The sequence below is a fragment of the Sorex fumeus genome, unplaced genomic scaffold (genome assembly GCF_029834395.1).
Source record: "Sorex fumeus unplaced genomic scaffold, SorFum_2.1 ptg000013l, whole genome shotgun sequence".
NCBI lineage: Eukaryota > Metazoa > Chordata > Mammalia > Eulipotyphla > Soricidae > Sorex > Sorex fumeus.
In genome coordinates, this window is record NW_026606070.1 from 23,226,159 (window position 1) to 23,252,089 (window position 25,931).

At 36.5% G+C, this 25,931-nt stretch overlaps 1 protein-coding gene across 23 annotated transcripts in view; it reads right to left on the reverse strand.

Annotated features, from left to right (window-relative positions):
* ADGRL3 (adhesion G protein-coupled receptor L3) overlaps nt 1-25,931 on the reverse strand; it is an 882,914-nt gene that overhangs the window by 462,849 nt on the left and 394,134 nt on the right. For all 23 annotated transcript variants that reach the window (XM_056111479.1, XM_056111470.1, XM_056111466.1 and 20 more), the window contains exon 6: nt 22,755-22,968. In XM_056111479.1, coding sequence (XP_055967454.1) covers nt 22,755-22,968 — 214 coding nt within the window. The remainder of the gene's footprint in view (nt 1-22,754; nt 22,969-25,931) is intronic.

A 25,931-nucleotide genomic window follows, 5' to 3' on the forward strand; every position in this document is an offset into this window, starting at 1 on the left:
CAATAAGAATATTACTGGCAATGGTTTCCCTGCATTATCCTTCCTGTGACTTTCTACTTACAGCTAATAGCTTCACAGTTGATAAGGTTTATCTGCATAAACACAAACAAATAAGCATTATCACACATTCCAAGAGAACTGCTACATTTAAAAGTAAAAAGGGAGAATTAATTAACCCTCCAAAACCTACTGTATTTTCTTTTTTTCTATAAACTAATCTTAAGAAAGAAAATTTGAGTAACTTCACATATCGTCAGTGAAATATTAATTTAAAAAAATAAGAGCCTTGCTTCACAAACACTGCCACATGATGGAGCTGATTAGGCTTCCCGAATAATAACCTCTGCAATATTTATGATTGAAGTGACATCTATAAACTATGCCATGTATCAATGCTTTGGAAATGCCAACATTGTACAAATAAAAAGTAAAATCCGTAAGACCTTGTACTGTTCCCCATGAAAGAAAATATAAATAGCTTCAAAGATAAAATAAATGAACAGAATTTTCACCTCCTTCTTAAAGCTGGAGCGATAGCACAGCGGGTAGGGCGTTCGCCTTACAAGCGGCCAACATGGCCGACCCGAGTTCGATTTCTCCGCCCCTCTCGGAGAGCCCAGCAAGCTACCGAGAGTATTCGATATGCCAGACACAGTAACAACAAAGTCTCCAATGGAGACGTTACTGGGCCCGCTCGAGCAAAATCGACGATCAACGGGAGGGCCTTTACCTTTATCTTAAAGTTTATCATTTCCTAAGCAAATTAGGAAAATGAGGTTTGGAAGCTAGCAAAAGGGTAGGGCAGGCCAAAGATTAGCTTAGTAAAGCTTGGGAATGGATCAAAGAGCTAGAATGCATGCTTTGCACAGGGGAGGCCCAGGTTCAAGCCCACGTACTGCATGATTTCGATAGCACCAAGTTTGAAGTATTCCCTATGCACTGCACAGGCAAAGTGTGCCCCTCCAAACCAAAATAATAAAAATAAAAATGCTTTCTAACCAATATGAGGTGTCTGAGCCTTGACTGATATTAAATTTTAATAACATTCATACGTTTATATTTTTTACCTAAGAAAATCAATAATTTATCCTACCATATTCCATTTACTTAGACAATGTCTTCTCCAGGTACATGTGAAGACATAAATTTTACATCGTATTTTGGGCTGTGATCGATTAGGGGTGTGTGCCTTGCACGCAGTCAACATGGCCGACCTGAGTTCAATTCCTCCACCTCTCTCGGAGAGCCCGGCAAGCTACCGAGACTATCTCGTCCTCACGGCAGAGCCTGGCAAGCTCCCCGTGACGTATTCGATATGCCAGACACAGTAACAACAAAGTCTCCAATGGAGACGTTACTGGGCCCGCTCGAGCAAATCGATGATCAACGGGAGGGCCTTTACTTACTTTACTTACTTACGTATTTTAGGGAAAATAATTCCTAATAAGCCTACTGTAATTTACCGTAATTTACCATTTTACTATGTAACACTGGCCGAATTAACTGATATAAAGTTAGATTTAAAACAACTCAGTATGGGCCACCAGTTGTCCCCCACGAGCGGCTCTCCAGCACGGCCACAGCCCCAGAAGCACAAGGACTTAATGCAGAACCCAGCAGCTTGGAGCAGAAAAGTGAACGGACTATGCGTTAATCCAGGCCATCATGTCTGCCCGGAGGGGAAAGGGTGTTGCTCCCTTCCGCCCTCCTCCCTCTGGAAAGAAAGATGGCGGCCGCATGGGAGCCTTGTGGACAGCAGGTATGAGCCGGGGGTGTGGGGGCGACTAAAACCTCATGGGAAGGGGGGCGTTCTGGTCCGCCCTTCACGCCCTACCGAGGTCAACACTTGCCCCCCGCGAGCGGCTCTCCAGCACGGCCATGGCCCCAGAAGCACAAGGACTTAATGCAGAACCCAGCAGCTTGGAGCAAAAAAGTGAACAGACTATGCGTTAATCCAGGCCATCATGTCTGCCCGGAGGGGAAAGGGTGTTGCCCCATTTGCCCTCTCCTCTCTGGAAAGAAAGATGGCGGCCACATGGGAGCCTTGTGGACAGCAGGTATGAGCCGGGGGTGTGGGAGCGACTAAAACCTCATGGGAAGGGGGGTGTTGCGGGCCGTCCTTCACGCCCTACCGAGGTCACCAGTTGCCCCCCACGAGCAGCTCTCCAGCACGGCCACGGCCCCAGAAGCACAAGGACTTAATGCAGAACCCAGCAGCTTGGAGCAGAAAAGTGAACGGACTATGCGTTAATCCAGGCCATCATGTCTGCCCAGAGGGGAAAGGGTGTTGCCCCATTTGCTCTCTCCTCTCTGGAAAGAAAGATGGTGGCCACATGGGACCCTTGTGGACAGCAGGTATGAGCCAGGGTTGTGGGGGCGACTAAAACCTCATGGGAAGGGGGGCGTTTCGGTCCGCCCTTCACGCCCTACCGAGGTCACCAGTTGCCCCCCACGAGCGGCTCTCCAGCACGGCCACGACTCCAGAGCACAGAAACCAATTTCTTAATTATCTGACTTTCAGTAGAAATACTTTCTGGGTTAAAAAGTAAAATAGCAGAAATCCAAAACCAACATTTAATTTTTGAACCCAGCTGTAGAAAGCAAATTACTTCACAATGCTTTTTCAGCATGTTTGATTTGGGAGGGGGGGGTAAACTCTAAATAATAGTGGTGAATCTTTTATTGAAACAATGAACCTAATCAAAGCAGATAGAGTGCTAACTAGAATTCATCTGCCTCACAGGGACTGGGAAGGGTGGGGGGTGGGTTTTTATTGGGGTTCTTCATGGTAAAAAATAAGTATTGGTAAAGGGAAATGTGTTTGATATTTGCATGACTGAGACCTAAACCTGAAAGCTTTGTTAACTTTTCCCACAGTGATTCAATAAATAAATAAATTAAAAAAAAGAGAGAGAAAAAATAAAATAACTCAGTATGTGTTGCAAGCCTACACCAAGATATTCCTTAATTCTACCCCTTACTACCACCACCTAAAATATCTTTAGAGTATAAGGCATGCTAGAATTCTGAAATCACACAAAAACTCTGATTTGGTCTATTGCGTGAATCTGAGATTCACTGATATAAATATCACTGAGATTCACTCTTTATATTCACTGATCTCCCTGAATGTTTCCAATATATATATTTCTTAAAATAAATTTCAAGTATAAGATAAACATTCATTGAGTTTTTCAAGTAGTCATCATACATATTGTATCTTCAGGTTTTGTAAAATACAATACCTAAGTACAGTGTTTAGATATAATTAGTCTGACTCACACAGCATATATTTTATTGACCCAAAATTAGGATTTAAGAGATTTCCATAAAATTCAATCTTCGGTTTTTATTTAACAATAAAAATGGACTAATATGTCCATATTTCCAAAAGACAAAATTACCAAGACAATGTACATGCTCTTCTTTTTAACACTGTTCATTTTATCATCACCCTAAAATGACTGGGGCTCATCTCTGTAACTATCTGTAGCATCCTGTACATAAAGGAAAACCCTGATCAAATGAGTTTCCAAAATGCTACTTTTCCTTTCAGCATCTCTATTAGCCTGTCCTGTTTGGAGATTTTTATTTTCCATGTTATTAAAAATCCCAATTATACTTACATATTTTTCTATGTTTCTGTAAATTCTTTAAAAATTGTCTTTAGTATTCTAAGCAACTTAATTGGATTAACTTGATTAATGAAAAGAAGGGCACTGTTAAGTGGTTTGTTTCATTCTTGGTGATTCATTCAGAAAGGAGACAGAAGTACAAAAATACAAGATTAAAACAGCAAGTTTTGTGTGTGCAGTTATGGGAAGCTTGCTGCCGGTAGCCATCACGGATAGAGTGGTCCAGCTTGTAGTCCTAGAGGAATTTATTTCCTGATCTAGGTAGGCCAACTCTGGGAGAGAACCATAGTTTATTTACTTAACAGAAATTGGGGTTCAGCTTTTACTCTATCTCACCCCTTGCATACAAATAATCTGTATTTCTGAAGAGTGTTTCCTCATCTGTCCTTTCTCCTTTGATTCTCTAAGTATCCTAGATCAAGTCTCTCATACCTGGACACACTTATTAAGCGTTCCTATATAGTCTTTGGTCTGTAGCGTTAGAACAGCAGGTAGGGTGTTTGCCTTGCATGCGGTCGATCTGGCAGACTCGAGTTTAATTCCTCCACCCCTCTCAGAGAGCCCAGCAAGCTACCAAGAATATCTTGCCTGCAGGCAGGGCCTGGCAAGCTACATGTGACATATTCGATATGCCAAACACAGTAACAAGTCTCACAATAAACATGTTACTGGGCCCGCTCCAGCAAATCGATGAACAATGGGAGGATAGTGCTGCTGTGCTAGAGTGCTATATAGACTTTAGATATTCACTCTTCATCACATCTATCTCTCATTACGCAGGCATTTATTTGATCTCCACTTATAACTGCTCAGTGGAGTGCTTTATGGTTAGTGTTATGGACCAATTGTATGTAGAGTAATGGACATACTGAGGTCCTAGTCTCCTATGTGATTGCCAGTGGACATGGAGTCTAAATATTAATTGCAGCATGGGGTAGGACCCTCATCCATGACAAGTTCTTACAGAAGGGCAAAAGATAGCAGGGGATATGCACAGAGCACCAGCCATGGGAGTACCCAAGAACCACCTGAATTAAGAGGGCTGAGGAGAAAGCACCCCTTTCTCCAAAGATCTGATCTTTGATATCCAATCGACAACACTTACTTCTTTATACTTCATCACTATTTTCTCGTACTTGATCATTCAGTGACATGGAATCACATTAGTACCCTTCAAATCTTTGCAACCCTTCACTTCAATCCATGCTCATCCCAATAACTCTGATTCAATTCTAGTAACATGCTATGTACCTTTAAGAGTTAGCAAAGATTTCAACCCCACCCTCCAGGATATTTTCTAAGATATCCTGTCTCAGGAGGCTGTCTCAGTTTCAATATAACTGTCTTGCATTGACTGCATTATATTCAACATAACAGTTCACTGTCATTTTACATACTAAGTTGTTTGAAGTCAAAACAAGGGCCAAGACAAATGGTCTACAGTTGAAAACCTGCCTCAAGGGCTGGGGGAGAGGGCAATTGGGATAAAGAAGGGACTACTATGACAGTGATAGCTGGAAGGCGTTGCTCTGGATGGGAGATGTTTGCTGAAGATGGTCTGTAGAGAATCATACACGATGTCCTCTCAGTAATGCAAACCATAATGTCCAAAAAGAGACAGAGAGAGAGCGAGCGAGAGAGAGACTAACAAGAAACTATAGAGAGACAGGTTGGATGCGGGGTAAAGGAGAGACATGGGGGATTATTAGTGGTGGGATATGTACACTGGTGGAGGGAGGGGGTTGGAACATTGACTGAAATCCAATCACAAAAGTTTTGTAATTTAACTGTATCTCATGGTGATTCAATTAAAAAGATAATTTAAAAAAAACATTGTAGTCAGGGACTTTTTTGGTATCATATAAATTTTTAGTTTAGGGGGGTCAAATCCATCAGTGCTCAGCGGTTACTGCTGGTTCTGTTTAAGAGAGTAACTCCTGACTGTGCTTTGGCAACCATTGTGGTTCTGGGGATCAAACCAATGTTGGGAGTTTGCTAAGTGACTGCCTGACCTGAACTATCTCTCTAGCCCTAAACAGGAGCATTTTAAACATGTTTCATGATGATGATGATGAACATGATTTTTGGCACAAGAGTAAAACTGAATGTGTTTTTATTAATAAAGTTTTCTTCCAGTATTGAGTCCGATCATGCAATTAGGCATGGACTTCCTTTTAATATTAACATCACCTACAAAAATTTTCAGTTTAGTTCTACTGCAGTATAAAAACCATGAATATTTTTTACGTTTAAAACATAAAATGTCTACTTTCCTATCAAAGGGATTTTACTGAAAACTAATCTGCATTTTAATTTCTCTTATAACTTTCATATGCAATCAAGAGTTTACCAGTCTACTAAAGTAACAATATCCCTAGACTATATGTAGAACCATTTGTACATCACAGTGTTTATGTATAATATGGAATGATTAATGAGAGTATGTATTCTTGCATTTATTATGAGCGATTATAATGGAGGTTCCAGATGCTTTTTAGAAGAATCCCATTATCTATTTAGTATTGCTGTACAAACACATTTGCTTTTGACATTTTTTTTATGGAACATCAGGTTCCCTCACAAAACAAAATTAACAATTAATATACACAAAAGGTAAAAGAAAAGAAGGTTATGTAATTTCTGAAGTTTCAGAGTTGGAAAAGCATCTCCTTATTTTTTTTTTCTGGAAGTGTAAACCATACACAGGTTTGAAAGAGTTCCAACAAAACCACAAGAGCGAGTTGTCCGTTTCCATTTTGGTTCAAGGTAGTTTCTTCCTATAAAGAAAGTTTGCTTTGTAAATTGATAAACCTTCTGTGTTTATAATGAACATTTTTCAAATAGTTCTGAGGAGTATTACTTTCTACTATAAATATATAATTCTCCTACCAATGAGTCATATCCTTTTCCCTGAAATAGATAACAATGATGACCTCTAAATGTGAGACACAAGCTTCAGTATTTTTAAGTCTGTTCAGGTGATTCAGTATACACAATCAACTATGAGATAAACTGGTGTAGATTATATAAAAGTGTGTTATTGCATTTTAAAACATAATTTCAATTAGAGGAGAAAATGAAGAGACTCCATCTTTACATTATTCAGCTTTTAAAATTAATTTTAATATGGGATTTCAAAAATTTAAACCACATCACCAAGGAATTAACTAGATGTTCTGTCTGAGAGAAAAATATGATAACGTGATAAAAATTTTTCTTTTTACCATTTATAAATATTTTGGAACAAAAATAGCATTGACAAAATAATTGAAGCAATTTCAAAAGCTATGGCTAGTATAATTATTAAGCTAATGTAAATAATATGTCCCCACATCTCTTCCTTTCTTCACTTTGACCTCAACAACCTGGAATAGAGGACAAGTGCCAACATAAAGAAGACATTTAGGTCTTGATTTATATATGCCAACATATATTCAGGAGAGAGAGAACCACATCTTAAGTAGGAAATAAGTATGACCGTGGTATAAGAGAGTGGTAGAACTGGTAAAACACTTAGATGCAAAAGTTGCAACAGAACTAAAATTCAAACCCAAATGCAGTTAACATCAAATCTCTCTCCCACAAGGGCTCTCCAATCAGGTCACATGGCACAGGTACTCTAAGTGCTGTGAGATACTAAATGAAGCGCTGCTTTATTTTTCTTTTCTTTCAAAATTTAGGTATCACAATAAGAACCACAGATGGGAACACTTTATATCTTCTACTTGATTAGAGGTTATATTTTTGTGGATTGAAGTAGTCAACAAGCACTTAAAGACACTAACAGTCTGAGTGTTTGTGATGCGAGTTACAAGTTCTATGTTCTGTGTTACTCCACATACAGTAATGCATTGCCTTTGGTGGATAGTTTTGATTATCCCTAATATCTATTCGTTTTAGTTTTTTGATTCTGTCAAACCACAGATATTTGCCTTCAGTGTGTTTCATTTTATCACCTTTGTATCTATACTTCACCAAGATTAGAAATATTTTTTGCCAGTGTTGGCATTAAACTGAATGCCAGATGTCATGAAAAAAGGAAAAAAAGAAGCATGGTGATGAGAAAATTTAGTTTTCAAAGACCTGTTGTTACATGCTCAAGTTTTCGTCCTAAAGATTTTCTATTTGTTGAAAAATACACACTTTAACTCACAGATCTACAGGGACAGCTAAAAGTGCCAATATAAATAATTCTGATTTTTAGAGTCATGGAGAAAATTCTTCACTGTCAAATTAGTATCCTTACATTTTTAGTTAAGGTTGGTGGTCACTTAGCCTGCAAAGTGTCCTGTTAACGTAGAAAATTGGGCAATAGTGTGTGCTTGGAAAGAATCTTAAAGTTTTGTAAACTTGGACTGAGTTATCTTAGAGGCACTTCCTCACAAAAATACTTCATATCGTTTTTGCTACTAGCAAACTTTGTATTCAAACCCTAACATTTGACATGTAATAGTTTGTATTTTATAATTTCCCTGGCTGGACTTATAAAATGTGGTTGGTTGCCCCAGATGCTGGTTATTTCATTAAGATGAAAATGTTGGAGTGATGACATTGCCTACAATCCCTCTGAAAATTCAATCTCTGTTAATTACTAAAGTAAACAAGGTGTCCATAACTTCCTTATGTGGTCTGCAAAGATGTTTTTACAATGCTAGCAGAATGAAATAATGCTTTTGAGACAAGAAAAAGACTTCCTTCTTTCAAAATCAACAAAGGTGATTGTTTGAAGCTACTTGCTTAAACATTATAAGGGAAATCCATAAAATTGAATTATTCAATAATAAGTCTAAAGAGATGATTTGCAGAAATATTTCTAAGCTACACTTTTTATCAATTTAAGTGACATTTTCACAGCTCAAAATACAGCCTCTAACTGAACTCTTAAATGGGAAAAAAACACTTTGAATAAATAACTGCAACTTCAGCGATCCTTGTAAAATATTACACATTATACTTGCCATCATTATTTATATTAAAGATTAACCATTTTGTGACAATCCACTTAAACTTTTTGAGCTGTCTCTGAAGCAACAGATGAATAGTTTTGGTTAACTTCAATGTCAATTTCTTTGTTTCTTTAAGAAAGTTACAGATTTCATTTTGGTGAGTATTCTTCTCTTAGTTTTAGATATGTACTAATCCTAGGGCTTACATCAGATTATATGCATTTTATATATTGTATTTTTGTATATTATGGGAATCATATTGAGGGAATCACTCAGGGCAAGCACCATTCCAGGCTTGCCAGATATAATTTTAAAGCAAGAAATTTCTGGCATTTTTATAATGAAAGGAGCTGGGTGGGGAAAGACAGTCTATATTATTAAGAAAATAAACCTGAGGGAGTTGGGGGCACGGCTTAAGGAGGATGTGGTGTTAATAATCGTATACATGGAAACCTATCATAGAGGCAAAATAAATATTTTTTTTCAGAAAAACATAAACATCAACACTATTATAATCATGTCAAATAAACAAAAGAAGGACCATTTAAAAACAAAATAGAGAGTGCTGGATTTAATCTGCATGGTCCCCAGAGCAATTGAAAAGTTCATCGCTGAGCAAAGGGTCTAGAGAAACTCCCAAAAACTGCCAGATGTGGCCTGAAAACTAGAGAATAACAATAGTAGCAAATAAAGGTCTGAGGTCTAGAACTTAAAGAAGTCAAAATTCTCAAATAAAAATCATTCTGCTCTGTTCTAATAAAGTTCTGTGCTTTGGAGATTTTTCCCAAACCAGAAATCTTTACAGAGTTCAAAAGATTACAACAAACAAAACAACTAAATTTATAAATATATTGTAATATATGTTTTTAGAATATGATTCTCAAATAATATTACAGACATAATGAAAAGAAAAAAGTTAAGATTGAAATCCTTGAAAAAAAACTTCACTCTGGTATATAGGAAGGCAAGTATCACCAAAATTCATAGTAACATCTCTTATCCAACTACATAGAAGGAAAAATGCAAAAAAAAGTATATATTCCAAAGCCATACTACTAATAATAGTCACTTAGCAATGTGGGTTCATATATGCACAAAAGCATAGCACTGTAGCACTGTTCTTAGCACTGCCCTCCCATTGTTCATCGATTTGCTCGAGCGGGCACCAGTAATGTCCCCATTGTGAGACTTGTTGTTACTGTTTTTGGCATATTGAATATACACCAGGGAGCTTTCCAGGCTCTACCGTGTGGGTGGGATACTCTCAGTAGCTTGCCACGCTCTCTGAGAGGGATGGAGGAATCGAACCCGGGTGGGCCGCATGCAAGGCAAAAGCCCTACCCACTTTGCTATCTGAAAAGTCTCACAAAATCAAAAAAATTTTAAAAATCCCCATTGTAAATCATTAAGAAAGTACTTCTAAACTGCTGAGGAAGACAGCATACATGGTATGCTGTGTTGAGTTTCAAATCCAAATCTATTACAAAGATTCCAGAATGCACTGCTCTGAACTTGCAAGAGGCCAACCATGAGAGATAATACAATTCCCAGGCGTCTTGTCCTGCACAAGGTAGTCTTGAGTTCAAGGGCCAGCACCACATGTGTTTGCTCCAGGCCTGTCCTGGAGTGATCCGTAAGTTTAGAGTCAGGGATGAGTCTGAAGCACCACTAGGTGCTCAGAACGAAATAAATAAATAAATAAAACGATATATATATATACATATATATATACAAAATGAAAAACAGGAGGCATTGTCTAAGGAATAACTGGTGGCTTCTAAACATTTTTCTAGACTATTATACATTTAGAGTGTTAGAAAGCAGCATTTTCCTTAAGTAAAAGGCATGGTTTTATTATTAGGACATTTATATTTTTCGGTGGGCTGGAGCGATAGCACAGCGGGTAGGGCGTCCGACTTACAAGCGGCCAACATGGCCGACCCGAGTTCGATTCCTCCACCCCTCTCAGAGAGCCCGGCAAGCTACCGAGAGTATTCGATATGCCAGACACAGTAACAACAAAGTCTCCAATGGAGACGTTACTGGGCCCGCTCGAGCAAATCGACGATCAACGGGAGGGCCTTTTTATATTTTTCAGTGGAGGAGAGTATTTGGGACATATTCTGAGATGCTCAGACTAACTCCTGTCTCAGGGTTAAAGCATCACAATTAGCAGAGCTCATGCTAAATTCAACCTATGCCAAGGCAAGCACCTTAAGCCTGTACTATCATTCTGGAATGACATTATTTTTCTTATTTCAAAGTCTAATAATTCCAATTTAGTATTTTAACTTTAGCCAATAAATAAATATACTTTCATTGTCTATTAGCAAATACTAGACTAGTCTTCTGTTTTCTAAATAAACTACAGAAACAAACTTATTTGACAAAAACAGAGATACTGAGGTAAATTTAATTAATGAAATTTAAAATTTTGGATCAAAGTTTATCACTTAAACATGAGAATAATCATCAGTAAAATAAAATAATCATATATAATATATCTAGTTGATAGAAAACATTTTTTTAAATAATAATTTAGTGGAGGGGCTGGTGAGATAGTATAGTGAGTAAGGTGTGTGCCTTTACACAGAGCCAATGTAAGTTCAATCCTCGGCACCATATATGAGCTTTCAAGTCATGCTAAGAATTATATCCCTAAGCAAAGAGCTAGTAGATGGTGGTCACCTCATCCAACAAAAAATAAAGTCAATGGAAAAGAAATACCATCTTCTCATTCTCAATGAGAGGAAAAGCAAATCATATACCATTACATAAGAGCATAACTATTTGACTTCAAGAGTAAATAACAAATTTTATCTTGAAGTTAACATACATTCAAGAAGTATACAAAAGTACCACACTCTTAAAATTGAAAGCTAATTGTTCTTACATATCTTTATAAGTACACATGTTCTATTGTATGAACACTTAACTCTATGTAAAAACATACCAACATTGATGGCATATTTCCCAAAAGTAAGGATGTACTAAGTTCATTATATCACCATCAAAAGAACAGTTTTCATTTTTTCCCATAAAACGGGTACAACAGGATAAAAGAATCTAAAAGATACAATTATGCTGCATTGTATCTTTTGTTATTTGTTACTGATATTCACGAAAATGTAGTTAGACCTATAAAATACATTTCCTATCATACTAGAATTACCTCTCATTATATGCACTGTCACTGTCACCGTCCCTGTCCTCCCATTGTTCATCGATTTGCTCGAGTGGGCCCAGTAACATTGTGAGACTTGTTACTGTGTTTGACATATCAAATACGCCAGGGGTAGCTTGCCAGGCTTTGCCGTGCAGGTGAAATACTTTTGGTAGCTTACTGTGCTCTCCGAGAGGGGCAGAGGAATCAAACTCGGGTCAGCTGTGTAGGCCGCATGCAAGGCAAACGCCCTACCCACTGTGATATATGCACTGAAATATAACATTTGAAATAAATATACCTTGGCATACCATATGGTACCCTCAAAGCACTTCAAGAAGTAATCCCTGAGTGCCAAGACAGGAGTAATTCCTGAGCATTGCCAGGTGTGACCCAAAAAGCCAATAGATAGATAGATAGATAGATAACACAATACTATATGAAAGTAGTAGAAATACATAGAACTGACCTGGGTTAATTCCCAGGATTGTGTAGTGTCCTTTGAACTCTGCCAGGTGGAATTTTTGAGCATAGAATAATGAATAAACTCTGAATATGGTGGATTGTCCTGACTAATAATAATAATAATTAATCTGATAAAAAGAATTCTATATATCTCACAACTTTGATTAAGATATATTAGCAAAAACAAGTTGCAAAAACTACTTTATTTCTTTGTAACTTCTGCTAATATATGGATTTATGTAAAACTAATAAAACATTAATAACGTTCTTCCTTTTTTATTTAATTACCATGGGATGCACAGTCACGGGGTTGTACATATTGGGTTTTAGTCATATAATATTTCAGTACCCATTCCTCCACCAGTGTACATTTCTCACCGCCAAGGCATTAATGACTTTCAATGACAGAAGATAATATTCATAATGTTTATTGTTAGATAGTTATAGGTACTTTTTCTATCATAGCCAGTAAATAACGTCAGAACAAATAACTGAGCAAATAAAGTCATTTGAAGGATATAAAGTTTTACTTACTACAAAAATTGGGCAAAAATTCAGAATCCTAACTCCTCAGGCAGATTATTTACCTGAATTTCTAGGAAAGTTGAAAGGTCTTTTATTATGAAATATCTTACAGACTCATTTGTGGGGAAGGAGTTCATTTTGTGACCCTAATATCTAAAACACCTACAGAGAAATAATTACTGCATTATAGAAGATTGCAACCCATGAAACAAATTGTAGGTGATTTAATTCTATGTTCTAATGAAAAGGCAAATATTTGTGGTTTGGGAAGAGACTAAAAAATAATAAAATCATATTTAGATGAACTTAGGAATGTGCAGTTGTATCTTATCAGAAACAAATGGAAAGACTGCTCATATAAATACCGTAACATTGGAGAAAAATAGAAACACTGGAGTGTAGGAGGTTTGGGTGGGTTCCACAGATATAATGCTGAAACTAAAACAAAACTTTAATTATACTGCAATGAATTTTAAAATGTTAATAAATTATGAGATAAAATGAGAATACCACCCTTAATAAGATCCTTATACTGCTAGCGGACTATCAGATATCATCTATATCATTCAAATATTTACAGACTGTAACTGATAGTTAAATTTGAATCTCTAAATACACATCGATTAAATGTAAAATGTACACACTTGTTTAGATGCTGGTTGGTGAAAATGTAGAAATATCAGAATTTCTCTAAGTTAACACCATTAATAATTTATTTTTTCCCACCCATGGCTTCTAACCATGGAGCAATCTTCTTGGCCCCGTCTCTTAAGAGATTCTAGGCTATGGAGAAAATTCTTAATGTCCATTATAATTACCTTGTTTTCATATTTTACATTAGAAGTGGACTCCATAATATCTTATGCAGAAAACAATAAATACATATTTGGTAAGGTGTGTTGAATGGGAAGACAGATTGCTTATGGTATGATTTAGGTATAATTGTAGAAGCCCTCATCAAAATTTCTACTTTAGATATAACTAAATTGATGACTTTTGAGAGAAAAAAATCGTGTAAATATGTCAGGGATCAAAATCAGGCTTCAAAGCAGTACAGTGGCTAATAGGGACTCCTGAGTCTTAAACTTGTCCTTGTGTGTTAAATTCAAAATAGAGACTTTAAAGAAAAAAAATGAGCTGATTAGGATAAATGAATAACTGAAAGAAAATAAATTTCCCCTTTCCTCACTCCTGCCCTACCATTACTGTTTATCTGTCTAACATCATTTTAATGAGAAAGAAAATTATGGTAGTGAATAGCAGTTGCTTTCATTCTTGTCATTTCAAAATCTGGGCTTCAACTTAAAAATGGCTGAACAGAGGGAAGAATTCTCTACTGTCAACTCTTGGGAATTATCTCTCTTTCAGGAAGTTTTAATTGCAGTGGAAGGTTGAAGGTGAAACTTATTCTGGAATATGAGTTGTGATTTATACATTGTGATTTCCTTTTTAGTATCAAGTAATATTAAACATAAACAGTAATGAAACTGACATACTATCTTTTTCTGTATCCACCCAAGTTCTTTGAAAAAATATGTTTTGTTACAAATAGACTTTTTTAGAGCACCAGAGGGAGAACACCAGGATCTTTCCAAGCTCAAATATTTCAGATCTCTCTAGGATTACTGACAGGGAAAACCTCAGCCACAGAAGCAAGGTTCTATAACTTTGATGCAAATGGTTGCTTTTCCACTGTTGGTAGGAATGCCTGCTAATCCAGTATTTTTGGAAAAAAAATATGGACATTCCCTCAAAAACTAGAAATTAAGCGTTCAGTCATACAATGGTTAAGCACTCATCCTTCCACTAGTGCCCATTCTCCACCATCATTGTTTCCAGTATCCCTCCTGCCATCCCTCCACCCAAACCTCTCTCCAAACTCTGCCAGACAAGAGTTTTAAGCCCTGTTCTCTCGCTCTTTGTCTCTGTTTCTCTGTCTCTCTCTGCCTCTGTCTCTTTCTCCCTTTCTCCCACTGTCTCTTTCTCTTTGTCTCTGTCTCTCTTTCTCTCCCTCCTCTACCCCCCCTCTGGATCTAAAGTCTGTATTTTTAAAGATGATGCTGAATGGCTCTATTTATCAATTTTAAATATAAATTGTTTTCTTTAATTCATGTAAATGTTTTCCTTGCTTACACAGTAGACTGAATCATAAAAGCTGCAGAAAACTTTATGGTTTTACATTTTTACATTTTCACTCACCTTAGCTAATGAACTATAAGTGAATAAAGACCCTTTCTTATAAGAATATAGTCTTACTGTCACCGAAGGGAGGGGGGAGAGAGAGAGAGAGAGGAGACTGGCAAAATACCACCTACGCGTTTTGCTGCATGTCAGGCCGCTCATACATTCATCGAGCAAGTAAGTCACCAGAGGCACATTCCTTAAACCCTACGAACTCAGTATCCTCACAATACTAAAAATAGAAACCATTCAAAATATTTCAAGACCTACTCCTATAATAGCACCAGTAAATCTTTAAATCATTGTAATGAGAATGAAACTTAGGTGTTTATTCTGAATATCTAGTAAAGATGACTATAATTACTTTTCCTCCAGAGTCCAGAGACAGCAGGCAACAGAATTTCTGCCATAATATAATTTGTACGTTCCCCATTTGTCTTTCTATATTCAATAATATTATTGTAGTATTTTATCCTATATCATCTAATTTTCATAAACATTTTATTTTTCTTTCCATGGCAATAACTTGTACATCAATTCTAGAAGATGTCTAGCTCCACAAACTGATGAGGAGTTCAGGGAGTCTAAAATTTCCTGAGCCTAGATTCAAGGAAACAGATTGAACTCCCTTTACTGACTGCCTAAGTCTGAAATATTTCAATCATGTACTAGTTTTTAACATTTTTAATTAAGTGCATGCATATATATGTACATATATATACACACACATACATATCAAAAATTTAATACCAAGAAGTACTAAAAACATTTCAGTAGGATGTTAGCAAAATATTTTCAGAATTGAAAATAATACAAATAGATAAAGAAAGAGACCTTTTGCATGAATGTTTTCCTATTTCTCCAATATTCTCAAAAATTGATTTGAAAAATGGAAGTTATACTCCTGGTTTCTTTCTTGCCTTCCCTTTTCAAAACATAATAAACAGGCACAAATAATAATCCATACGATATTAAGGTATATATTATAATTGCATGCCTATTTTTATTATTGCATACTAAATTCAATGGAAACACCTCAGAAGAAGGTTTGTTTTTTTATTTTTTGCAAGTTATAAGAATGATGCAATGAATCTGTCAAAGAAAAATTCTCAAGTTGAAACCTCACATATACACACAGCTACTACAGAACATTTACTTATTTGTGTACAAAAGAAAAAGTGGCAGTAAATGACTGGGGCAGCTTTTTGTATACCAATAAGAGTTCTTAATGTTATAAGGAATGAATGCAACATAATTTTGCATTCTGAGGCCCATTTTGCAAGCTGAGAAATTATAAACTGATATGTAACTATATTAGAAATGTGAGAAACTGTTCTCTCTCCTATTGCTCATTTTCAGTCCCCATGTTTCTGATGTGGCTTCATGTGACAACAGTGCAGTATGGCTTAAATAGTTATTAAAGACATTTAGATAATATATTTGAATAAAAATTTGTACTTTACACAATTGAACATTTGTATTTAATAGAAAATAAAATGCCTTAAAGAAAGTAGCACTGTAGCACTGCCATCCCGTTGTTCATCAATTTGCTGGAGCGGGCACCAGTAACGTCTCCTTTGTGAGACTTGTTGTTACTGTTTTTTTTTTTTAATTTTATTTAGTGAGACTTGTTGTTACTGTTTTTGACATATCGAATACACCACGTGGAGCTTGCTAGGCTCTGCCAAGTGGGCAAGGTACTCTCGGTAGCTTGCCGGGCTATCCAAGAGGGACGAAGGAATCAAACCCGGGTCAGCTGTGAGCAAGGCAAATGCCCTACCCACTGTGTTATTGCTCCAGCCCTAAAGAAAGTATTATTTTAAATATTAAAATTCATAGTAAATGAGTTTCAGAAAATTTAAGCACCCTATTTATGCATACATATCATGAGACTGCCCCCTACTACAATGCCTACTTGACTGCAAATACTTACTTTTACCTTAAAGGTCCTGAATGCATTAAATAGGGACATAGATGAGAACACAGTTATTATATAGACTGAGGGAGGAGATGCGTATTACAATAGGAGTCAATCAGAATCTCCCTACATACAGAAATACTCTAAAACTGTCACTGTCACTGTCACTGTCCTCCCGTTGTTCATCAATTTGTTCGAGCGGGCCCAGTAATGTCTCCATTGCGACACTTGTTACTGTGCTTGGCATATCGAACATGTCACAGGTAGCTTGCCAGGCTTTACTGTGCGGGCGAGATACTCTCTCAGTAGCTTGCTGGGCTCTCTGAGAGGGCTGGAGGAATCGAACCTGGGTCGGCCAAGTCAGCTGCGTGCAAGGCAAACACACTACTGGATGTGCTATCGCTCCAGCCAATAAAACTATTTTATGTTTTTGTTCTGAGGCCACACACTCGGTGTTCAGGGCTTCCTTCTGGCTCTGTGCTCAAGTATTACTCCTAGTTGGCGTTGGAGACCATATGGAGTGCCAGGGACCAAAAGCAGTCAGCCACATATAAGGTAACAACCATCCTACTCACTGTGCTATTGCTCTGGTCCCTGAAAACTGATTTATGGTGATGGTTACATAACTTGGCAAATCTGTTTTAAAATAAAGTAAAACTGAAAATATATTCTGCTTTTAAATGATAAGGAGCGAGGGATGACCCTGTCCTATTATGACAACTAGGATCCCCGGTTTTCATTCCCAGCACTAGATGATATCCCAAGCACTGCCAGCATTGAACTCTGAACACCAAACCTTGAGTAGCCCCTAAGCACCCTTAGTCTGGATCCCCAAAATGTTTCAATAAAGTTATATGAAAAGTGAACACACCAAACAAAACTGAATATTATTTTCATAAATTTAAATGGGATAAAATTAATCTCGGGTGTTATAAGTTTCAATAGGGGAGGCATGACTGGTAAAAAGCACAAGGAAATGCATCTGAAATGCAATTCAGATTTCATTGGTTTCTCAGCTACATTAGCTAAATCTATGAAAATTCACTGTTATATACTAACATGCCATTTTTAGTATGAATATTATAGTCTCTCTCTATATATATATGTGTATGCACATATGTAAATACTTACATATTCATGTGCCTTTTACATTTGAAAATATAGGCAATTTTATGGAACTAAAATTATACACTTTAAAAATGTGAAAATCTGTCATGAAAATGTAAAAAGATATGGTATTCAAATGTCATATATTTACATATAATGTATCTAATGCAAAAGACTCCATGACCCAGAGAGATAGGTCAACAGGACTAGCACATGATTTGCATGCAAGATGCCTGTGTTTAACTCACAGCAACATATGGTCTCTAACACTGCCTGAAGTGACCCCTGAGCACAGAGCTCAGAGTAAAATTTAAGTGCCACTGAGTCTGACTCAAAATTAAGAGATGAGAGGAGAGCACTCAGGAAAACAAAGGAATAAAAAAGAAACCTTAATAGGGGATTGAGAAGACAGTAGAAGCAAGATTATTTACCATAAAATTGCCAAAGCTTATTAAATACATAATATTAAATACATATGCATCATGGGCTGGAGCTCTAGTACAGTGGTTAGGGCGCTTGCCTTGTATGTGGCCAACTCAGGCTTGATCCTGGCACCCAAATATGCTCTCCCAATATCACCAAGAGTGATTCCTGAGTGTAGAATGAAGAGTTATCCCTGAGGAATATTGGGTATGCCCACACACCAAATGGGGGGAGGGGCAGGGGTCATAAGTACAAGATAAGTGGAAAGATGAGAATAGAGTGTTAACCTCAAACAGTGGCACATTTGGGAATGTTTTTAGATTTAGCAGTGCTAGAACACCATAAAGTACACATGTCTGGGACAGGAAAGACTAGGTAAAGGCATTTAGTTTTGTTTTTTAAATGATTCTTTTTCCTTGTTCAGCCACTGGCATATGTAGCATCACTTTGGTCTCATTTTCACTAATGGTGTTGACCTTCAAAGACCTTCCTCCCAGTGACCAGTCCGTGATTGATATCTTCTTGATGAATGAGTTTGCTTTCCGTTTTTTTAACCCCTCAATAAATATAAATGAGATATAAATAACACAGTCATCAGATTTTTATCTTTCACAATACTATAATTTTGTGGGTAGGTGGTAACCCTGGCAAATTTATCGGTCTAGTGAATTCAAGTGCCTGTCACTGTGAGCTACATATTGTGAATGCCAATCGTTGATGGGGTTAAAAACAGAAAAACTTCCATTAGTGGCTGATGATAACTCTGTAGTTATTTAAAAAATCACTCTGATAACAGACTTAAGGCAGTTTTTAAAAGATATGCTGAAAAAGAACATATTTATTTAGTGGAAGTTGTTTTTTTTCAGTGAAATAAACAGAAAACCTGTCATCGAGAAACTACCTACTTTATAGGTAGAAACTGTTGAAAGTGTTATAATTTAAGTTCATCAAAGTTTAGGGACAATGAAGATAATGAAGAACAAGACTGTAAATTCTGAGGAGGATAAATGTGTTTTGATATTTTCAGAAGTGTTATGGTGGGATAACTGAAAAAAAAACATTAGGAAGGGGAGAGGTAGAAAGACATTCAAACTCACTTGGGCTTAAGAACATGCAGTAAATATGTTGGGCAGTAAAGAAAAAGGTTTCTCAAGCGCAAATAAAAGATAACATAGTTCTGGTCGGGGAAAATGTGGAAATAAAGCATATCCTTTTCGAAATGTGAAACTGATGTAGGTCAGACTGCATCATGCCTCTAATTGCCAGGGAACTCGTAGGGAAATATAAACAGTCTGATTCAACTCCTTGTCAAGACGACAACCTCGTACTGATGATTAGGAAAGACACAAAAAGGCCACTTCTGCTGATTGTCACAGAAACCATGAACGCGCACGCACACACATGCACGCACGTACGCACGCACATACAGATGCACGCATGCATGCACGCAAACACACCCCAAAATGCAGCACTTTGAAGGTTTCTGTTAACCTTTCTTATGTTTTTTCAAAAAATAATTTAAGTTTATTTATATTATCCCACTGCTTAATCTTAAACTCTCCTATGGTGTAGCCCCAGTGAAGGACATACTGGGGTCATAATTCTTATTTCCAAATTATTTTTTCTGATTACTTGATGGCCTGATTTGGAATAAGGGACAATTTCTGGTTCCCAGTTTTTAACATTTCAGTTCTCTATTCAGTTTTATTTATGTACATGCAGTCAAGCAACTGTATGAATATATCGTATCACGTCAGCCCTTGTGTGTGACATCTAAATCAGGACATTGAAACAAATCATGAAGGTGTTTTGGCAAGGTTATACATGGATACACAAATAATCCATTATGTCTAGAAATAATCATCAAATTAGAGGTGTGCTTAGAAATGTTGGTCATAGTCTTTCTATAAGTTTATATGAAACAGAACACAATTGGGGCTGAAGTGATAATACAGCGGGTAGGATGTTTGCCTTGCATGTGACCAACCCAAGTTCTATCGCTGGCATCCCATGTGGTCCCCCAAGCACTTCCAGGAGTAATTCATGAGTGCAGAGCCAAGAGTAACCCTTGAGCATCACTGGGTGTGACGCAAGAAGAAAAAAAAAGAACATAATAACTAATGTGTTTTAGGAAACATGTTGTCTATTTCAATTTTACTTCAAAGGCATTAATTGTCCATAAGAGTATTAGTAACACGTACATGTAACTAATATTTATTTTTGGCAACACTTAGTATACTGTGATTGGTATAAGTGAAAACTTACATAATAGCTTACTTAAGTACATGTGATCATGACCTGTGAGTCTATAAAATGGAACCTGGCATTTCCTTTGAATCAAAGAATCATCATGTATTTGAAAGAGCAAACACAAGGGACATACTTGCTTCAATGGAGAAGTTATCACAGTTCTTGAGCAAAATTAAAATTTTTAGTTTAAAAAACACCAGGAGGGTTTCTACAAATGATTTACTAAGGGTGATTAAAAGAATTCTATTTTGCAGATTTGAAGCTTTATGAACATATTCCTTATAATTCACGAATCAAGAGAATCCACTGTAACTTTTTTTCAGTAACAATTTTAAGATTAAGAGCTTATTCTGCTAGCCATTAATAATACCAATGAAAGGATTAAAACTGTATTAATGAAAATTACAGAGATCAAGCCACTAGAAAAGTTAGTGCTGCATTTTAAATAAAAACCTAATCAGAGAAAGGCAGAATCTCTTCCTCATCAAACTCCCCACATGAATCCTAAAGAAAAACAGTGTTGGTAGTTAGACGAACAAAATAGTCATTTGGTAATAGTGCTCATTTCACGCTACTCATAAAAAGTCACACCTGAAAGACCATCATTATACTTATGTGAAATGACGTTATAATTTTGGTGGGCAGAATATCAAAAATCTTACTCATACTTGTAGCTGTGTTAAACATATGAGAAAAACTGACACATGACGAACCAAATGCAGTCAAGTGCATATCTAATGAAATCCTTAATTTTAAATCTCATTTGGCAACACTATTCATTATGTCATGAATTGGCTTACATATTTCCAAAGACAATTTTCCTTCAACTGTAGTCAAATTGATTATATAATGCCTGTGATAATTTATATCAACAGCCAAAGCAATCGTAATTAATGAAAATAAATACTACCTCCATTTTATGAATCTCCATTTTATGTTTCAGGATTTTTAAGTAACAAGAAGCCAAAAATATTTTAAAAAATGGCAACTTTTAGCACAGAAAGAGGAAAGTTGAAATCCCCCATTTTATTCTTAAAGAAGGCTGTAGTTAGAAGAATGAGTACCTGAATTGAAATACTGATACAACTTAAGTATATTAAATCATTTACATTTAAATTTTTTGTAAAAGAGTATATATGAAAATTAAAGTGAATAACATTGATTGATGATGTTATATGTCACATAGTTACTAAGTATTTAACAAAAATTACATATTTAGCTAATTTCTTAGATGTTTAATATGAAATAACTTCAAATATATGAATTGCTATTCACAATACATCAGAGTCTTATTCTCTTTAGAATTGAAGATATTTCCTATCCAGGAATGTTTTGTAGCACTTTTATTAATATCAGTATAATACAGTAGTGCTATAGACAGATTAAGTGTAGTAAATAAATTAACTAATATACTAGATAGGCAAATATTAATTTTTCATTGGTAAGTTCTGTCTCATTCATTTATCCAAGCCAAGTTATCATATGTCAATATTCTTTATTATATCTGAATTGCTATTAGAAAAAGCTGTTAATTAATTTTTTTCTTAAACTGATAAAAATAATTGGAATGAGATATAAAGGTAAAAGGTCAAGGCCCTCCCGTTGATCGTCGATTTGCTCGAGCGGGCCCAGTAACGTCTCCATTGGAGACTTTGTTGTTACTGTGTTTGGCATATCAAATACTCTCAGTAGCTTGCCGGGCTCTCCGAGAGGGGTGGAGGAATCGAACTCGGGTCGGCCATGTTGGCTGCTTGTAAGGCGAACGCCCTACCCGCTGTGCTATCGCTCCAGCCCTAATGAGATATATTTAACAAATTTCTTAGAACTATCAAAAGTATGTACATAAAAGCAATAAAAATGAATTTAGTTTTCTAATCTCATAAACACAGTTCTATAAATGACAGGGAAAGTGATGAAACTTAATTAATCATCTAATATATGTAACTAGTCTCCACATGCAGTTAACAATTTCTAATAGTAGCATTTATTTACGTGTAGTTATGGCTAGATAGTGAAAATGTATTTAAAATGGTCCTAAACCATATAATTCTATATTCTTATCTTTGTTCAATATGTCCCACAAATGTGGATTGAGGTTCCATATTAAACGCACAAAATAAATTATATTAAACATATCATACCTTTGAGACATAATCTTATAAGCATCTGGCAGATAGCATCGGATATTCTCCATCTGAGCAGGATCTGAGTCACAAATTTTGTCATCAGTCCTCCCATAGTTGGCACTTTCAATCATGATGACATCTGTTCCTGGGCAGCGGAGTTCTATGGGGTAGCTCTCGCAAGAGAGTTCTCTGCGAACCACAGCCATAGGGATTGGGGCACGGCTGAAAGCTGTGCATGGAGAGAAGAACACACGTTACATTGTTGCTTTTTCATCTTATGGAGAAAATTTTATGAACACCTAATGATGTAGTTACAATGAATAATTATAACCTAAAACAGTATGTTTTATAGTTTTTTAAAACCTAATAACAAAATTGGTGGGGTAGGAGGGGAATGTAGGTATGTGAAGTGATGGATGTTGGAACACTGGAGGATAGAAACTCAATCATGAACAGTTTTGTAACTGTATATCTCTGAGTGATTCAATTAAAAAAGAGAATACAAGAACAAGCCATGAAAGAAAAATTGTTCTTAAAAACCCTCTGTAAGAGAAATGTTTTCCTGCAGATGTAAAGAAAATACTTTAAACTTTAGAAACATTGATACAATGGCTGAAAAACTCAACGGGAATATATAGATGGGTTCTTGAGTAATGGTCAGTAATGTCAATAGTGTGTGTGTGTGTGTGTGTGTGTGTGTGTATGAATGAGTTTATAAGAGTGTTTTATTAAAACCATTGCAAAAAATTGTTGGATGGATACACACACATAATCACAAGCATATACCATGAAGTCTTTAAGTGAATTTTAACAGAAGTGGGTAGGGTGTTTGCCTTGCATGAGGCCGACCTGAGTTCTATTCCTCCTCCCCTCTTGGAGAGACCAGCAAGCTACCTAGAGTATCCCGCCTACACTGCAAAGCCTGGCAAGCTACCCATGACATATTCAATATGCCAAAGACAGGAACAAGTAGTCTCACAATGGAGACATTACTGGACCTGCTCAAGCTCAAGCAAATTGATCAACAATGGGAGGATAGTGCTACAGTGGAGAGAGAGAGAGAGAGAGAGAGAGAGAGAGAGAGAGAGAGAGAGAGAGAGAGAGAGAGAGATTGGCAAACAACAAAAATCAGACGCAAAAATACTGAATAGTAATAGGAGACTGGGAGATATCTCAATGACTGGAGCACATAGTTATACTCATTGGGATCACAGACTCCCCTGAAAATCCTGGGTATGAGCCTGGCACTGCATGGTCAGAGATCTAAGTATTGGGCCTGAGGCAGACACAGCGACAGTGCACACTGCTGTGTTCCTACTTCCCAAGGACTTAATCAAAATGTACAATTAAACTTGCACTTATGTTTCTCTTCAAAGTTGAATGTAGTCAACTCCTTTAAACATTGACAGGCAAAATAATGTTTTGTTTGTAACAATAAAATATCATTTAAGTTAATTATATCTTCATAATTCTTAATTTTGTTTGAGATGCCTGCTTAAATATATGCATAAGAGCAGCTTGAAAAGTACTAAGAACACAAGATCCTTAGACATTAATTTTTGTATAATTAGAGAAACAGGTTTTTCAAGTTTGGTGTTGATTTTAGGTATTCGCTGAACACAGTTAACGCTTTTTATAGAAAACTGTCATTTTGTATCAAGTTTAAGTTTCCAAACCTAAGATTATGAAGATACTCAGTACATTACTGGAATAAAGTCCAAAGGTGAACTGTCTAAAATTCAATAACCTTTATCTTAAAAGCATATAAATAGATTTTTAATTGGTTACTATCAAAAAATAGCTAATTTTCACATGAGATTCTTAATTATATAGCGTTATAGGTGAAAAATTATGTTTCCCTAGGAGTTAAGTTGCTAAAGTGCACAAAGATAGAAACATGCTTAAATGATTGCCACGTGTTGTTTACTAAACATTAATTGTGAAAGGAAATTAAAAAATAAAATTTATTATTTATTTTTCAGAAATTATACTGTATGTAAATAACATCATTTTACTATGAAGAATATAATTTAAAAATAATTTTCATGAATAAGTTTAATGTTCAATTAATGACTGAATAATAAACAATGACTTAATCCTTAAATTTTGTTTTATTATTTAAGTCAATTAAAATAAAATCATAAATGATTTGTTACTTCCCAAGTCACCGCCCACGAACAGCCTCTCTGACTCCTGATCAAGCCATGATCCCAGAGACTCAGAAACAAATCTTGGAACCCAGTGGCTTTTGGCAGAAATGCATCTGGAACACTCAGTAGGTTACTGTCTCTGGGCCATTCCAGGGGGGAAAGGGTACTGTCCCTCCACCTGCTCCCCCTAGGAGGCTCGGTGGCCGCCATCCTGTAGAGGTTATTGGACAGTCAGGTATGGGCCCTTAATCATGAGACACGCGTGCCTCACAGGATGGGGTGGAGCCGGCCCTTTCCTTTCCATCCCAAAGAGATCCCGAGTCACCGCCCACTAATGGCCTTTCTGGCTCCTGATCAAGCTGCTTAATAGCCATGAGCAAAGAGACTCAGGAACGAATCCCAGAACCCAGCAGGTTTTGGCAGAAATCCGTCCAGATTTAATTGTTAGAATTTTGAAATTTCAAAATTGCACGGCCACTACTGCAGCCACACAATATCATATGTTATTCATAATCAGCAAAAGAAAACAAATTGTCTACTGTTGCCTTTTGGGCAGATCTCAGTGTTGGGGTAAAATCCCAAATAAGAATGGTGGGTCTGGTGTCAAAATATTGAATGTAATCAAAGTAGAGAGAGATTAATGTGGAAATCATCTGCCCCAGGGGTAGGGGGAGGGTGTGGGAAGGGGGTATACTGGGGTTTTGGGGGGTGGAGAATGGGCACTGGTTAAGGTACTAGTGTTTCATTGTATAACTGAGACTTAAATCTGAAAGCTTTTTAACTGCTCTCATGGTGATTCAATAAATAAAATTATAAAAAATGAAAAAAAATTAAGGTGGAGTTTATGCCCAATTCAATCGCTAATCAGTGGCTGAATAAATAGCAGTACTCCTACATTAAAAAAAAATAAATGATTTGTTTCTTACCTTCATAAAGCCTTTGAAATTAGAATTTCCCAAAAAATATTACAGGAAATTTTAAAGCGTATCCTGAGAGAAAAATGTATTTCCTAACTTTGGTATGGCCATTAAAAAATTCCATT